At 43.8% G+C, this 18,430-nt stretch overlaps 1 protein-coding gene across 3 annotated transcripts in view; it reads left to right on the top strand.

Moving 5' to 3' along the window:
• The first annotated feature begins 4,357 nt into the window (after positions 1 to 4,357).
• The window catches only part of LOC126389800 (protein jagged-1b-like), a 47,463-nt gene continuing 33,390 nt past the window's right edge, over positions 4,358 to 18,430 (top strand). For all 3 annotated transcript variants that reach the window (XM_050043690.1, XM_050043689.1, XM_050043688.1), the window contains exons 1-2: positions 4,358 to 4,689; positions 7,568 to 7,870. In XM_050043690.1, coding sequence (XP_049899647.1) covers positions 4,612 to 4,689; positions 7,568 to 7,870 — 381 coding nt within the window. In that variant the 5' untranslated portion in view covers positions 4,358 to 4,611. The remainder of the gene's footprint in view (positions 4,690 to 7,567; positions 7,871 to 18,430) is intronic.

The following is an 18,430-nucleotide window of genomic DNA, read 5'->3' as shown; positions in this document are numbered from 1 at the left end:
TCCATGCGTCGCTGTCTGACAGTTGTTGCCTGCGGCATTAGAAATGCCCGGGGCATATTATACCGACACAAAAGGTGCGTCCATGCGTCGCTATCTAAGCAGAGATCACTGACAAATCCTCAAAGGGATAGTTTGGATATGTGACGAGTTCAGTTGTTGCCAGCGGCCTCAGAAATAGCTGTCACCCAGTGTGTATCGTTCAGCCCTGAAGAGTGTCTCGGTACATCGGTGTCTGACACAAACATCCACTGACATGGCGGCAGTATTTTACGAGTTCGGTTGTTGGCTGCTGCCTTAGCTGCCTCCGTGCGTTGCTATCTGACGCAGAGATAGTGATGAAATCCTCAAAGGGATAGTTTGGATATTTGACACGTTCAGTTGTTGCCGGCAACGTCAGAAATAGCTGCCGCCTGGGGTACATCACACCCCTGCATAAGGTGCCTGTGTGCGTCGCTATCTGACGCAGAGATCGCTGACAAAGCATCGATATTTGACGAGTTCAGAGTTAGAACAGGCTGGAACAGGACACCACAGAAGTTCTACCTACCTATAATATTTCACAGAGTTTATATGGTTGTCACTGTGCGTCAAACTAATCATTTATTATTATTTTACACACCTGGTTTGTGTCATGAGGGAAAATTTAGATTTTCATTCCCCGACATTTTTGCCTTTCAGTTCATTGTCAGCAGCAGAGTCGGAGAGGAAACGTGTGGTCACTGAGATTTTGTTTCATTATATTTTTGATGTAATTTATTTATTATCCATCATCTGCAGCCGTGGACAACCCACAAGCTTAGAAATGTCGGTATATCAGAGACCAGGAGAATCGAAGGTGACAACGGGGAACGTCTGGACCTCAAACCTGGTCCACAATCAGGTCCTTGTGGTTTTCAAGGGGCTCGGGGGTCCGTCTGATCATGGCCGCAGCAGAGGGGGGTGGGGGCGGGGCTGGTGGTTAGGGTGATGGGGGGTGAGGAAGGAGGGGCGGGGGGGTGTTTTGTCTGTCTTTTAGTGACAGTGGTCCAATAATCTATTCATGGGGCTCCTCGAGGGAAAAGAGCCCAGCTGCTCTAATTTGAGAATAAAGAGGAGGCCACCTTTGTTCTGTCGCTCAGGCTCTATTTCATGAAGAAACATCAACCACCTCAACCGCCTCCCCCCTCCTCCCGTCAGCCCCTCCCCCCTCCTCCCATCAGCCCCTCCGCTGCCTCCTTTCATTCCTCCACTCCCCACGTTTGGATACTTCGCTCCAGATTTACATAATCTTTTGTCATGATCTCATCTTTTATTTTATACAGTGGGTTGCATTCTCTTAATTTCATATTTTCTGCTATCACCATCCACACATTTAGAGATCTGCCCTCTCTGCTGTCTTTATGTTTCTCAAATTATTATACAAATTAAATATTAAAAACAATCTATATTCTGTGTATCCGTCACCGTCTCTTGGTATTTTCTCTTTAACACGATCTCTCTGTTGGAATAGAAATATTCATGACGCTTGCACTTAATAAGGTTTGTGTTATTTTTACATTTTTGATTTTTAAATACCTGAATCTTATTCTGCTGCTGCTCAGACAGAGTTTAATGTTACAGGCAGCTGCTGCAGAGGTACGAAAATACCTGGTAGTAATGTTAAATGATGATGATGGTGATGATGATGATGATGATGATGGAGACTGTGGTCGTGATGAAGGTGCTGATGTGACATCATCAGGTGGTTATTTCGACAGTGACTGCAGGAATCTGTGGATGACACGAGACCCCGCAAAGGGCTTTTACTTTGAAAGTTCACTCTACACAGAGCACTGAAATAAAAACCTTCATTTATTTGTTTTACAGGTTTATTGTTTTTGTTTGTTCAAGTCCCAAAAAATCATTTTTTCTAAAATCTTGTGCACAAATTATTTTAAATCATTGGTTAAACTATTTTTAAAAGGTCTGACAGGTTGTTTTTTTAATTTTTTATTACTTACTTGGCAATAAACTGGGCTCTGATTCTTACAGGGATAGGTCAGTTTTTTGGAGTGTGGTTATATGATCCTTATAGTCAGTGTATCACATACAGTAAATGTCAGTCGACACGCCCCCAGTTTGGAGAAGCAGGCTGGAGTCCGACACTAAAGCTCTGCAATACACTGCTGTGGACAGGGTCAGCGCCAAAACATATTTTAGCCACCTAAAACAATCCACATCAATTTAAGTGTACGCTATATTGTACAGCACTATTGTCACTGATTTACTTACCGACAGACAGCGATTTACAACTGGGAACTGAAGCCGTGATATCTTCCTGTTGGATATCATGTCAGTTTCAAGATTCTGCTTCTCACCTTATGTTGTGCTCACACTGGGTGCGGATGAATTACATATAAAGTCAGAGTAAGGACGAGATTAGATGTGCATTCCTGCCGGGCAGCGCAATGACGCAAATTAATCAGAGTGAATGAAGCAAGTTGTGTGATTTTGTGTTATATTTGTGAGAACTAAAAAAAAAAAAATCTGATCTTCAGCGACCAATTCACGCCATGATAGCCCATCAGCATTGAGATCCTGTGGGGACATACTGCTGGAAGTTCATCGGAAAAATGAAAGTGGAAAACTGTGCTGCCTATTTACAATTTACACACAACAATTAAAATTACATACAACCGCTCTTTAAAGGGATAGTGCACCCAAAAATGAAAATTCAGCCATTATCTACTCACCCATATGCCAAGGGAGGCTCAGGTGAAGTTTTAGAGTCCTCACAACACTTGCAGAGATCCACGGGGAGAGGAGGTAGCAACACAACTCCGCCTAATGGAGGCTGACTGCGCCCCAGATTCAAACGTCCAAAGACACACACTTTCACACAAGTCCAGCGAAAGCACGTGAACACACATGAAAGCAGTGCCCATGTCTCACGGTCTCACACAAGCGCACATGTGAGCGCGGTGCCCAGAGAGGCAGTCAGAGCTACAGGCTACAATGAGGCTAAAAACAGAGTTCAAATGAGGTTTTTCCAAACAACTTTTTATGTCGGGGCTTCAGGACACTTGGATCACTACGGACGAGCAGTATGGAGATATTTTGTGGTTTCAATTATGTGTTTTTGGACGTTTGAATCTGGGGCGCCGTCAGCCTCCATTAGGTGGAGTTGTGTTGCTACCTCCTCTCCCCTTGGATCTCTGCAAGTGATGTGAGGACTCTAAAACTTCACCTGAGCCTCCCTCGGCATGTGGGTGAGTAGATAATGGCTGAATTTTCATTTTTGGGTGCACTATCCCTTTAAAAAAATTCCTTTAAAGCCACAGTGTACCAAGAAGCAAGATAGTGATTTATATTGCGCTGCGTTGTGTGTGTGTGCTAACGAACACAAACAAATGTCCCCAAAGTGCTGATATTGCTCTACCACACTGTGTGATCCACCTGGGAAAGGCTGCCCCGATGTTGACCCTCGTTTTTTGAATTCGCCGCTCACGTTGCCTTTTTGATTCCCTTTGCGCTTTCTGGCGACGAGGATTCCGTCTCCCGTGATGCTGCATGTGCATGATCCTGCATTATGCTCAAAGAGTGGGACTGTGTTATGCTGCAGTAGTGCCGGGGTCGTAGTGAAGCGCCTCTTGCTCCTCTCCTTCGGCTCCTCAGTCACGCAGCGCTGGCCTGGCTCTCAACGAAAACACAGAAGGCAGGGCTGTATGTCCCTCGCTGGCGGAGGTATTTTCAAGATGGCGAAACGTTATGGAAACCCCCAGATGACTTACCTGCACAATGTACAAACAAATCTGAAATTCTCCTTTTACGAGAATAAGTTGATTATTGGTGGAGGTGATGATGCACCAGTGATGACATGCTTATGAATGCAGACACGGACATTTGCCAATAAACAGCTGAAAATCTTTCACACTGTCCCTTTAAATAGAAGAAGTATATTTAATGTCCGGGACTTTTGAGCACTTTACATCATAGACTTTGTGTGTTGAATGAAAAGAAAATATTTTGGGTTTGGTTGATTTTTTTTGACACTTCGGAGCCTCTGTACCAGTCGCATCACTACTACTACTACTGGAAGTTCCAGACAGAGTGAGACATACGTGCAGTATTTGGGTAATAATTCAAACATCCTCAGCTCTGACTTTCTTCTTCTGCTGTTTCTATAATTATCATTCAGGCGTTAAACTCCTCTCATGTCAGTTTTGGGGGTTTTGGCCTCCATGTGTGAAGCCACTTCTGCACCTCCGTGTCAACTGACTGTAAACAAACCGCTGCTCATTAATATTCAGCAGTGGGTGTGGCTAGTGCTCAGACCCCGCCCCTCGTCGGTGGATATTACCCAGCCTCCTCCGGGGGCTCGTCAAAGCGCTGTCCGTGTTTCAGCTGCAGTCAGTCGGTGTGCACGCGGCGCTCAGAGGGAGTACCCAGAGAAAAGGAGCTGGACTGAAGCAGACAAAAGGTTCCGGTGCAGGACCGAGGCAGGACGGCTCCTGCTTCCTGTCGTGGAGATATCTGGAGGGAGAGACGCTGCAGCTGTGCATGTCCCATCCGGAGGGCTTCAAACCCGGAGCGGAGGGTCGCACCGACTATCACTGAGCCCCGACAGCCGCCAGGCAGCAGCCCGCCGCCGGCATGACCCTCACACGGAGCTCCGTCCTCCTCCGCGCCGCCTTCAGCCTGCAGCTCCTGCTGCTCTCCGCCCGCATGCAGGTACCCAGAGTCTGGTTCAGACTGCAGCCTGCAGAGCTGTGCGCTCCTGCTCTCAGGGTCTGCAGGACAGATTTATGCTTTTTCATAAATCAGCTGTTCCACAAAGTTTAGGAAAAGTTGTGTCAAGTCAAAGTGAGCTGAAACATTTGGGCTTTAAATAGTTCCTCTTGATGTTATCTTTAACTGCAGCTGGTGAAACTTTGAAGCGATAACACAGCTTTAAAAAGTCCTGTGAATGTGTTGATGCTCGTCAGGCTGCTCTCACACTGAACCAACACCAGTTACATTCATGGTTGCAGTGATACACCGGTTTAAAGGTACACTGTGATATAAAAGTTGATGCTTATCAAACCGTGTACATTTATTTATCTGCAATATTGGGCGTAGAAAATGCATCTGGACGGAAAGTCTCCCTTTTATTTTAGTTATTTTCTCAGGAGAGACTTTGCACACAAACATGCATCAACAAAATGGTTTTTAAATTTAATTTGGTTTGTTTAACCAACAATAACCTCCTGTTTTCATTCCTCATTCTGACTGATGAGAGTTTCAGTTAAACATTCATAAATGCTCATTCTTGAGAATTGGGGTAAAACCTATTAATTATTTATGCAGTTTTTGATTTGTTCTCTTTGGTAATTCTGGGAAATGATACATATATATGTGTGTGTGTGTGTGTGTGTGTTATTTTCTGGGCACACATGAATACAAGGCACATATTTGTATGGAGGTGGACTCCAGTACATAAAAACAACAATAATAATAATAATAATAATAACAATAATAATAGATCAGTCTGGAAAGGAAGAGAAGGAAACTAACAAAGAATGACATGTCACACACGTGTCTTCATACATCACTCTGCAGTGTCACACAGTCACAGAGCAGGTTCATCATCATGTAGGCCTTCATTCTGTGTTGACATGAGTCCATAACCGGCCCCACGGGGACACTCCTTCCTCCTCATCACCATTTATTCTACTGAGCAAACATTCGTTAGACGTTATTTCAGCCACAACATTAATTCATTCTTTCAATTAACACATTTTTGATAGTTTGAAGTTGTGAATTTCTGTCAGGCTGTTTCCTGAAACAGGGCAGATTTTACAAGTTAAAAAATAAAAGCAGATAGAAAATATTTTTTTTAAATCATATTTATTTGATCTACTTAAATCCATTAAAACAGAATCAGTGAGCTGATGAGTTATAAATGTAACTTTTTTCCTTTTTTATTTGGCAGGACGTGATTTGTCTTGAGTGTGAAGCGATTCACATGCAGGTGAATTGTGCTCAAATAAGTGTCTTTAATGGGTTTAAAAAAAGAGTTTGATGCTTTACAAACCAGATGTTGCTTTAGCTCCTCCGTCTGCTCTGACAGCAGTGATTCAGGGGTTTAACTTTGAATTTTTTGAACAGGACTCTCACTCTGTGAGGATCAGGGATGCACGATATTGGATATTTTGCCAATATATAACAACTTATTTGGCTGATAACCGATATCTATATATCCATTTTTCCCCCACCTAATTTCAGTGATCATCATCAAGTCTCTTCTGTAGTGGAATTAACATCATATTATACATACATACTCTCAGCGTGACGGCCCACCAGCAGATGGAGACATGAAATACAACACTGTTCAGTGTGTGTAATATTCATTCATTGTGCACAGTAAGAAAAAGCATGTTGGCTGATGCAGATGATGTGCCGATTCTACCGTGCATCTCTATTAAGGATGTAGACTCCATTTGATTTTGTCTGTTTTGAGCTTGTGCACTGCACTGGCCACAAACCGCTGTTAATCAAGGTCACTGTTTTGCTTCAGTTTTAAGTGAGAGTGACATCACACTCAGGGGTGGGAATCGCCAGAGGACCCACGATATGGGTATTGCGATTTATTACCTTTTTTTCCAACTGCAAATTATTTCCACTAAGGAAAACTTTCTCAACATCAGTTTGATCGCTTAAGATAAAGTTTTCAGTTTGTTCATCGACTTTAATCATTTTTATTGATGTGACACGGAGCAGACAGACTGACCTGTGCTCGAGTTTGGAGGACGTGAGACAGCAGTCTACATCTTTGCACAGGAAGTAGGTGATGGACTGTGCTGTTTTCTGATGGTAGTTGTGTCGAGCTCAGTGTGTTCAGTGTTGGTTGTGTTTTTCAGCAGAGCGGGTTTAGCGTTAGCTCGGCTGTCAGCGGCTAACACTATCTCTGGATGGTGGCCTGTGAGGGGACATGTTTGTAGTATTCCCACAGTATATTATTCTCATATGACACTGCTGTAAATCACATGTGTCATATCCAAGTCCTCTTTCTGTGTTAGAAAATCCCAAATAAGTCCAGACGTTTGATTTTCTGATTTCTGTCTCGGTGCCTCCATCTTTGTTTTGATGAACTTCCTGCCAAACGCCGCTGCCTGAGACCTCTGCTGACCTCACCAGGAAGCAAATCATCAGCACCATCTAGTGGACAGGAAAATACATTGATTTTATTATTCTAGCACTAAAACTTATAACAAAATGTGTATTTGCAAAAATGAATAATGTTTACAATAAAGACTGATACTTGGCGTCCGTGTATTGATACGTCATCGCCATGCAATAATATGCTGCATAGATTTTTTTACCCACAACCCTGGTTTTTCTAAAGTTAAACTGTTGAATATATTTGGTCTTTAAACTTTCTCACAATTCACATTTAAGAACCTGGAGTGATTAAGTGTTGTTTGAAATGTTTTATTTTGATCCTTTGGGCCGCTGTAGAAATCACTTTTGTAGTTTCAGTGTACGATAATCACCGTGCTGTACGGTGGAGTCTAGGTGCTTTATTTGTTCCTCTACCTGCCGTGAACTCACCTGTCGATCCTCTCCGCAGGTCTCTTCAGCTTCAGGACACTTTGAGCTTCAGATCTTGTCGATGCAGAACGTTAACGGGCAGCTGCAGACTGGCGCCTGCTGTGACGGACCCCGGGATGCGACGGATCGGCGATGCACGGCTGACGAATGCGACACCTACTTCCGGGTGTGTCTGAAGGAGTACCAGCTGAAGGTTTCCTCGGCTGGGCCCTGCAGCTTCGGCATCGCCACCACGCCTGTGCTCGGTGGGAATACCTTTTCTTTACGCAATGCCAAGAGTGACAAAGACAGGATTGTGTTGCCGTTCAGCTTCGCGTGGCCGGTGAGTTTCAAAGTTCTATTGTTCACTGATGTCGTGTTTTGGTTGTGTTCCAGTTTTTACTGCTTCTTTCTCCAGATGTCCAGCTGTTGGACTAAAGTTTGGATCAGAGCCGAATCAACATCAGGATGTTTAAATAAGTTGTTAGTTGTTGTCTGGTATTTTTAGACAGATGATGTTTTCTGTTGCCGGGTAGGGAAGTTGCGGAATGGAGGGACAGAGTTGCCTTGCCTTTAAGCCGGCATCACAGGTATGAAAACAATGTCTGTATAAACAGGACACCAGGCAGGACGGGACCATGCGCAGGGCAGGTGTGACATTTTGACAATGTGTTATGTGTGCGACCCACTGCGGAGGATTTGAACAGTAGCTGTTAGCAGTTAGCAGCTAACTACTCCTCTGTGGTTCCAAAAAGAGGAGCAGCTTCAGTAGTGTGGAATAAAGTGTGGCGTCCTGAATGTTTTCCTTCTCTTAGCGCTCAGAGGGAACTCATTCAGCGGCTCCTCTGGCAGCAGCACAGCGTCTCTCCCTCTCCTCTCTGATTCTGTCACAAACCTTTGCTGATGGAAACCTACGTGAATAAACTCCATATATGTGACTGTCTCATAACAGCCTGTCACAGGTTACAGCCTGATGGTTAGAGGAGAAATGGCAGAGCATAAAAACAGAGAAGGAAATCAGCTGTTGATTTATATATATATAGATTCCAGGGGACATTTGTTTAAATGTGTAATTAGTGGTAGATTTGATTTAGTTGAACTATTAATATTGTGACAGGATGTGAATCTGACTCTGAGTTACTGTTGTTGTTGTTCACAAACTGAAGACATGAAACATCATTTTAGTTTTTACTGAAGATTTGAAGCAAACTGTGAAACTAGATCACTGATTCTATTGATATTATATCTTCTTAAATTAATTAAAAAATATACTAATTTGTCATATCATCAAGAATGTCATTATCGCAAAAATACCCTGAAATATCCTGATATTATTTTAGGGCCATGTCGTCGACCTGCAATATATTCCAACAGTGCTGCTAATGAACGTTCCAGACTGCTCAGACTGTGACCTGCAGACCTGTAACATCTCTATTGATCGGAGCTACATGAGTGAACCTATAAAGTTATAATTGAATTTAATTATAACACTTTTTGATCTCATGTGTGAGTGTGTAAGTTGTAATTTAAGAGTCTGAGTCATGAAGTTGATCTATAAGTAATAATTATCAGTTATTATCTGACAGTATTTGCTGGCTGAGTCATGAATGTGTCGGCTTGGACTGATGAGTCCTGTTTATTTCCCTGCTTGGGAATGAGCAGCAGATTTGGAGCTGGTTGTCGCTCGGATCATCTTCGGGGTTGATCTGCTCTGAGTCCAGATCCCTGTGGTGCTCAGCAGACACTGGCTGAGGTCTCATGTGCTCATCAGTGGCTGCTGTGGTTTCCTGCCTGGAACTACAAACGAGAACAAACTGCTCCGGTTGAGCCGCTGCCGTCAGGAGCGGCACCAGCAGGCCGAGGGCGATGAGTGTTTCTTCTTCTTTCTCTCCTGAGTTGTTGTGGTAGTTATCTGCCCTGACCTCTCAGCGTGGGGAGGAGTGGGGGGGTGAAGGGCCGGCTGCAGGACATTCCTGCTGCTGACCCTGGTAACTGGCATGTTAAATGAAGCTGTCGCGGTCGTCGGGCAGGATGAGGTTTCTGTTGTTGTTTTTTGTCTCTAAACTGGCAGGACCGACCCAAACAGCCTCTCTGTGTGCGTCAGTCGTGTTTATTGGAGCTGTGATGGCGGCTCAGGATGTGTAAAGTCATGCCAAACCTGCGGCATTTCACTCGAGACTCCACCGTCACTTTATCCACCCTCCTCCTCTCCTGCAGTAGTTTCTTATGTGTTTCACAGAGCTCCCTCCTGCCCTCTTTTTTTGTCTTTCTCTTTGTGTTTTGGTGTCTCGTCCTCTCTGAAGCTTTTTTCAGTTTCATCCTTTTTCTGTCTTTCTTTGGTTCGTATTAGCAGAGTGCTGTGGGAACAATGGGCAGGGCCCTGGCTGGGCTGCAGCCGGGGTTTATTGGACAATGCTGGGGGTGGAGGGTCGGGACTGGAGGGTGGAGGGAGGGACGATGTGTGAGTTGTGGTGGAGGTGGTATTGAAACAGGAAAACAGCAACCAGAGCAAAGTTAGTGATGCAACTCACCGGCGTGACATAAATTAATATGTAAATAGGATTCAGTCGAAATGGTGTAAAATTTTCCTGATGGTGGCGCTAGAGGAAACTTCATGAGGTCATTTAAATGTAAAAGTTCATCCTCTGAGGAGCAGGAAGGAGATCGAGGCATTTCTGACATTTTGATTTTGTGCAAAAGCTGATTCATAGGACGAGTTAACTATGTAGAGGGGGAACATTTGCCCTGGTGGTGGCGCTAGAGGAAACCTTACAAGGTCATCAAAAACATGAAGGGTTCATCCTCTGAGGAGCAGGAAGGAGATCGAAGCATTTCTGACCTTTTGTTTTTGTGCAGCTGATTCCGAGGACGACAAGTTTCTTGTGTAGAGAGGGAACTTTTGCACTGAGGGTGGCGCTAGAGGAAAGGTTAGGAGGTCACCAAAGGGAAACGATTAATATTCACAGCTTTTTTTTTTTATCATGTGATCAGCACGTGTTGAGATGTTTTTCTCTGAAGCAAAAGTCAGATAATGGAGTTAAACCCTGGTTAAAGATGGGGTTTGTGTTGGAACAGATGATGTCTTAAACAGACCACACACACACGCACACGCACACGCACACACACAATGGTTGACTGGTTGCCCAACAGTCAGTGTCTGAAAACAAAATGATATGCCAGGAATAAGTTATCTGAATTTTAGTCCAGAATAATAATCTGTCATTTGAATAGAGTCACAGTCCTAATTAAGAATAATAAATAAACATTGTTAATCGATCAGACACTTTGTAAAAAGATGATTTATAGATTCAGAATTTGCTTATTTTCGACATGTTTCATGTGACGTCCCTGCAGGTCTTTTGCAGTCAAACAGGTTTGATTTGCCTCTCTAACAATCCTACGAGCAGCTCTCTCAGTTTTCAGCTTGACCTCCACAGTTCCTGTTAACTGCCATTTCTTAATGACATGACCAACTGAGGAAACAGCTCCCTGAAAACACCTTGCTATCTTCTTCTAGTCTTCATCAGGTCTTTTAGTTTTCAGAGGGCTAGGCAGCTGTTTAGAGGAGCCCATGGCTGCTGGTTGTTGGGACAAGGTTTCAGGAGTCAGAGTATTTATAAAGCTTTGAAATGAACATCACCTGGCCTTTCCTAACGATTACTGTGAACAAGGTCATTAAGGTCCCTGGGAGACCCTGGGAAAAGTTGTCTGACAGCTCAAATGTCTCGGGGTGCCCAAACTTTGACTTCTCCTCTGGGACTATTGGAAGTTTGACCTGATGATGGCGCTAGAGAAAAAATCAGAGGATCACCAAAGTAACAATCATTGCTCTCCTTATAAAACCACTGTGGTCTGAGCTGAAGGCAAACTTACATTTTTACAGCATCCAAAAATACCAACAAGCTCAGATCAAAGCCTGAATAATAAAAAGGCTTTGGACACATTTTATTGACATTTAGAGTTCAGCCTTTGGCTCCATGTTGATGTGAAACTAAAGGTTGACAGCAGCCACAGATTTGCCCCTCTGTCCTCCTCAGTTTCGTTCTTACATCTCCACTCTGTTGTGACCATGACTTTTACAAAGAAAGGAAAAGAGTGAGGGAAGCATGGAGAGAAATCTGTCTGCATTTTCCGACCGATAGCTGCCCAGCTGTGAATTATGTTTCTTTTACGTGCCAGGCTCAGAGGAGTCCAGATGTGGCTCCGCTAGTCAACCAAACATGGACATTTCTGGTGACCAGAGTCCCACTGCTGACGGACGCTGGAAACATCCAGTCGCTCCTTTATTATTATTTTCCCATCTGTCCTTTCTTGCTTTTTTCCCTCCTCACTTCCTTTTTCTCCGTCCCTGCAGTTCCCGTCAAAGTCATGTCAGTTGGATCTTTGCCACAGTTATCGTTGTGTGTTGACACGGTCCAGACTTCTCAAAACAATCAACCGGTTCATCGATGTCGCCGCACAGCAAACAAAGACACGAGGCTCTTGAGTCTCTGCTGGTTCGTTTCCAACAGAAATGAAGTGAAACTAAATCCATCTGAGAACTGATGGGATCGTCTGCAAACTGTCTCAGTTCTATTAAAGTTCGTCACATGTAAGAGTCTTTTTTTAACATGTACAAAAATCTGTGCATAGATAAAAGGAATTAATGCAAAGAAAGTTCAAAGATTTTTGTAAAAAACAAATGTCAGAATCTGACGGGAACACAGACTGAGAGCGATCCTTACAACAGCACTGATTTAAATGGACACAGATCAATACGATGAAACTGCAGCGACAGAGTTTTTTGTTTCTGTCAAGAAAATAAGAAGCTAGTGATGGTGAATAATGTCAAATATATACCATGAATATTTAGCACAAAACTCTCAGCAGCTTCTCCACTGTGTTTCTGCTCTTCTCTCTTTAATATCGTATTATCAGTTTAATCTGAATGCGGCCTCACACCCAACGACTTTACACTATTTCTCTGTCGCAGACACATTTCCAGTGTTGCCGTGTTAATGGACGAAAATGTTTATTAGTTTTAGTCACATTTTGGTCACTTTTGAAGGACATCTAGTTTTAGTCAAAGAAAATTCAAAACCTGTTAGTGAACGTAAATTCAAAATGTTTCAGTGGGCGAAAATTCAAAACAAAGCATGGCTCCAACTCGAACCCACAATCACAAGTTTCTGCAGCAACAACCGAACAGTTCAACTCCACCTCGATTAAAGTCGGGTACATTTTTCTCCTGTCAGTTTCTTTCCTTGTCAAAATGAGGGAGCAGAAGGAGGTAGAGTGTACGGCCCGGTCCGGCGGGGGAGAGTTCAGTCCACACAGACGTCTCTCCTTGACTCTATCCATCTAACCCTGTGGCTCCCACTCGGACCCCCAGACGGCACCATCACTCCCACTCATAGGCTCAAGTATGTGCATCAGGGATTGTGACATCTAGTCCTAAACTGAACTGTTGGCGTTACGCTGGGTATTGTGATAAAATATATTGTGATTTATTATCTTTTTTGATCTGTATTGTCCCCAAAGGCAGCTTTGTCAACATCAACAGGTTTATCAAATAAAATAAAGTAGTTAGTCTGTTTATCTCACCTCAGTCATTTTACTGCAAAAGCAACTGATTGAATTGACCTATGGCTAAGCCACGCCCCCCTCCACTCACTCGGACAAACTATCAACATTCAGTGACCGGTGCTATGGCAGGTGTCACAGTACACGGCATTTCGCAGGAGGCAATTGATGATTTTTGGGGACATAACGATCAGATGTCATTAGCCATGTTTCCATCAGCCTGTTTAGATGCGCATCTAGAAGTATCGGATCGGAAAATTATGATGGAAACGCCAAAATTCGAATTAAAATCCCCTGATTCGCCCAAACTAAAACACGCTCGCTTTAGCCGGGTTTTGGTGATTCGAAAAAATGTTAATTCGCAAAACGGGGGATGGAAACAGTTATGTTTGAATTAAGTCTGATGTAGCGCATCTCTCTCCATGGTAATATCCACACTCCGGGTCGGGAAGGCGGTAATGCATTTACAAGCTGGTTGCCAACCGCCAGAAAACGTAGAAGAAGAAGAATGCGAGACTTGTTTTGTTTCCGGTTCTGCGGAAAACTCGCACGAGTTCGTAGTTTTCACCAAAGTCCGTACATTTAATGGAAACACACAGGATTTGTATTTCTTTTAATGTGCATTTCCCAATGATTCAAATCACTTTTGGATGGAAACATAGCTAGTGGACGCTTGTGAACCGCATCTGGTTGCCGTCACCATCAAAGACAACAAGTTAAAGTGCCACTGAAGTTAAGGTTTTTGGCTCAGAATTTGAGGAAAGGATAACGGCCTTTTTACCATCTTTACCAAGAGTGTCTCTCCGTTAGTTTGGTGCTACAGTATTTACACTGAATCATTCAGCATAACGTTTGCCAACCTTTGTTATCTCTGCCATTACAGATAAGTTAATGAAGCTAAGCTCCAGAAGTTAACGTTAGCTTAACTAGAGCCCTTTGGACAACAGCTAACAATGATGTACGATCACCAAAGTACAAAACTAGAACAAAATAGGCTAATGAACTCCCAGCAAACAAGGTGACATGATGAACAACGCAGCTAGGAGCTAACGTTAGGCTAACTTTAGCTAACGTTAGCTAGAGATGTTAAAGATAACTTTATATTTCTTTCCAGCAAAGTGACAATATGTTGCCTCAAACACAATGTTGACTTACCTTAGAACAGATGTAGACATCATTGTTAATCTTATTCACGTTGAGTTGATGTTGTGGTCTAACGTTACCACACAACTTTATCCAAAGGAGACACTTTTCTCGGTTGAGATGTGGTTTAAAGTGTAAAAAATACACCTGGTCGCCCAGCCTCTCAGGATACCTTGTGTCAGAGTTGCATGTACCCCATGCACACCGTTTGACCATTTTTAAACTTCAAATCTCAGAAAAAGCTCATAAAACCGAACAAAACTGACTTTCTGTAATGCATTTCAATGGACGTCCAGGCAGAGAATGTCCCAGTGTATGGGAATGGCTATACACACTGTGACTGGCTCATCACGTTTGAGGGCGGGGCTTAGCCATAGGTCAGTTGTTCCACTAGGCTACCTGACGTTTAAATTGTATTTGTAATATTAAGGATTTATAAAATAAACACATTGATCCTTGGTGTCTGTGTGACGATTAGATATTGCCACACAAAAATATCACAATACCACGCTGTTTCGATTTCCCCCTCACTCCTACTTTGCAAATTGAAGAATGTGTGACTGAAAACATCGTCTGCAGATGTCAGAGTGTCAAACTTTAGTCTTTTCAGAGTCTTGCAGTGTATGTCAGGTATAAAGTGTTCCTCCTCTGCTGTGGATCCCCTCAGGGAGTCCTGAATGTTCCAGATTCTTACTGTGAGAGGTCAGTGATGTCTGAACAGCATCTCCTTCTCATCATGTTGTCGGTCAGCCTGGACAAGGCGTCCGATAAACCACCAAACAGAACATAAACAGAGGAAGTTTTTTTCTTCTTGGGCTGCAGTTTGAGTTTGGAGCTCTCCTCCTCCCTCCTCCCTCCTCCCTGCCTGGACCTGCCTCCACATGTCGCCTGGCTCTGCCTGCTCACAAACTATTTTCCCACAGTGAGCCTGCAGCCAGAGAAAGCAGTTCCACCTCCTCAATCAAACAATCAAAGGGACGGGGAGTGATGGGAAATCACCAACGAATGCTGGTAGATGTTTTGGCAAGAAGTGAGCGGAACCTGTTGGCAGATAACCAGCTGTCAGGTTCTCCTTCTCGCCCTCGCCTTAAAATCTAATTAGCTGCTAAAATGCTTCGAGGTGCCACCCACTGCGTTCGGTGGGTTTATTTTTCCTGCGGGGTCGGGACGCATCAGCCCGACGCCCAGATCCTGTTTCAGCCAGAGAAGTGACGCAAGGATGTTGCAAGAGTTGTTCAGAGCACGTTAGCTCGGTTCTGCATTAGTGACAGTTATGTGGCGTCGGGGTAAACAGCGCCGCGGTACACTGGAGACATGGCGCTCTGTGTGGAGCCGCTGAGGACCAATCAGGAGGGCTTTCACAGATTTGTAGCACTGAGGTTGAGTTTGTTACTTTCTGCTTCTAATTTTTGTCAGTTAGAAAAGAAAAGCACAAAGCAGCTTTATTTCAGCTGCCAGAAGTGTAAATGATAAATAAAGAAGACGTGTGTTTGATTATTGTTGGTGGTCAATAAAGAACACTAACTCTTTTTTCCCACAATGACGACATATGACGCCTATAAGGGTGGTTCTATGGGGTAAGTGTGTCAGACTTAGCAGGATTTGGTGGCATCTGGCAGTGAACCAGCCTGAATTCCTTCAGTGTCATTGTTCAGGAGGTTTTAATCAGGAGCCGAATCATCCACAGAGGTTTGTTCTTCTTCAAAAGAAATGGACCAGGTGATTCTACCTGCTGAAAACACTGAATAAAACAGTTTCACGTTACAAATCGACGCTTCTCTGATGCTATTCAGGATGTCGGGGCTCACCCACATCAGGCCTACCATTTTCTGATCCAGATGTTTAGAGGGTTTGTGAAGTCTTGTCTGGGACGAGGTTGTTTTCTGGCACAGGGCAAGTTTAAAGTTTTAAAAAAACGAAGGCAGATCAAAATATTCAATAAGTCATATTTATTTCATACATATAAATCTTTTCAAAATAATGTTTCACCCCAGAAGTGAAGTTAATGTGTTGATAAGTTGTAATTTTAAGGGTTTTTGGCAGGACGTGATCGTCAGAGAGACAAAGAAGACAAACGGTAAAATTATCAACCGAGTTCTCAGTCGTAACCATGAATCACAGTTTACAGACTCACTTCCTGTTTCTGCTCTGACCTGCTGTATTTACTGTCGCTGTGTGCAAACCGTGCAGGCTTGCTGGTGATATTTCAGGTGAGGTTTGTTTCCCACCTGTCTGATGGTTTGACTGCTCAGGTTTCTTCTTCTTCTAAGTGACGTTCTCAGATCTCAGATAATAATGTTGTTATTACTCAGAGAGACGAGTTGTGATGAACTGGAATGATCCTTTAATAAAGTCTTATAAATTCAGGAGCAGTTTTTGAGGAAGTGGACGTGAACGCTGAACTAATAGTGTCGTTGGCTGCGAACATGTTGCTGAGTGCGGCTGCTCACTCTCCAAAGATGGAGGCTAAATATAAAGCTGTTCCTCGTGTGTGCTGGTGTGTATGTTTCCATCTTCAGCGGAGTCAGAGCAGACAGAAACCTGAATGAATCCCCTGTGTGATGTTTGTTATGGCTCATTATGCTCCAATAATCCTGTCAGCTGCTCTGAGCGCTCGATAACCCGACATCACAGCCCGAGCTGACCACTAATCTGTGAACGACATGGAGCGCCTGTGGTTTCCTGCAGGGCTGAGTGTCGGTGGAGGAGAGTTTGTCTAGCTGCTGTGGATCTACGCCAACATCAGCAGGGTTCCACAAATGTGGACGGGATGATGGGAGACCACCGAAGTTGAAGTTCAGGCACATTTAAAAGCACGTTTTATATCAAAGAGCGTGATACGACATGGACGCCGCAACAAACCAGGAACTCATCACATCACCGGGTTTCTAGTGTTTCCACGCTGAGTGGCTCGGCTCTGTGGCCACCGTAGTTTGGATGGTGGTCGGCTGTCACACAGGTCTGACGTTAGCAGGAGAGCTGACTCGCAGTGATTTTGTGTCTGTGGTGAAAATACTTTGTTTTGTTTTGAGAAGGGTCCAGCTGCAGAGCTCCATGCTCAGGCCCACCTCCACCGTCAGACCCTGTACGGTCCCCAGCTCGGAGCAGGAAGTCTGAAATTGTGCTAATGCTAATTTGTTAGCAAGCTAACATTAATGTTAGCTTAAATTATTACATTAAGCTTTTTGAATTTTTTTCCAGCTTGTTTGAATTCTGCTTTATGGTTCACGAGTTACCAAAAATCATATGAAGCAGGATTCAGACTTCAAAAGAACAAGCTGAATGTGATAATTTAGGCTAACGTTAATGCTAGTTAGCTAACAACATTAGCATAGCTAGCTGATATTAGCAAACTCATAAGGTTTTAGGCATGCCAGCTGTTAAAAATATAAGCCAAGGTTAATATTTGTGGAGACGTCCACGTATAATATAATTTGTGCCGAAGTAACATCAGACAACTTTTCAACGAGCTAGCTAACACTGGCGATATGACCTCAAATCAATATCACGATTAACTGAACATTTGACCTCAGTAACAATTAATGAACGATAGTTTAGTTTGTGTTTTTTGCCCTCTGGGTTCACTGACAATGTTTGTGCTGTAAATATGCTCGACTGTTAAAGCTGGGTTGGCTGTGGTTGGCCAGATGTCACCGCTACCCGCTCGAGGGCAGGTGGCTCCTGAGAAGGTCCATCTCCGGTGTGACTTGGCGTGGCACGGCGCGTCTAAACTGGCAGTGGAAACACAAATCGGTGTTGGCTTTACTCAGTGTGGCCAAGAGTGACAATGGAAAAAGGGGGTGAGATGCTCCGGCCTCGTGGGCGGATCATGAGACAATGGGCCCCTGGGCACAGATATGCAAAGGGCCCCACCACCTCTTTTACACAAGAGCAAGACACACAGTTTGTGGTGTCTCTTTGAGGTCATTTAGTGTCCTTTGTGTGTCTCCCTGGTTGGTGCACGTGAAGGTGGGGGTGCCCCATGACACATTGGCCCCTTGGCCTGTGCCCAGTAGGCTCGTTCAGTCATCAATTTCAATTCAATCAATTTTATTTATAAAGCCCAATATCACAAATCACAATTTGCCTCACAGGGCTTTACAGCATACGACATCCCTCTGTCCTTATGACCCTCGCAGCGGATAAGGAAAAACTCCCCAAAAAAACCCCTTTAACGGGGAAAAAAAAACGGTAGAAA

Source organism: Epinephelus moara, chromosome 5 (genome assembly GCF_006386435.1).
Source record: "Epinephelus moara isolate mb chromosome 5, YSFRI_EMoa_1.0, whole genome shotgun sequence".
Taxonomy (NCBI): Eukaryota; Metazoa; Chordata; class Actinopteri; order Perciformes; family Serranidae; genus Epinephelus; species Epinephelus moara.
Note: the sequence above shows the minus strand (reverse complement) of the source record. Positions and strands in the feature narration are given on the sequence as shown.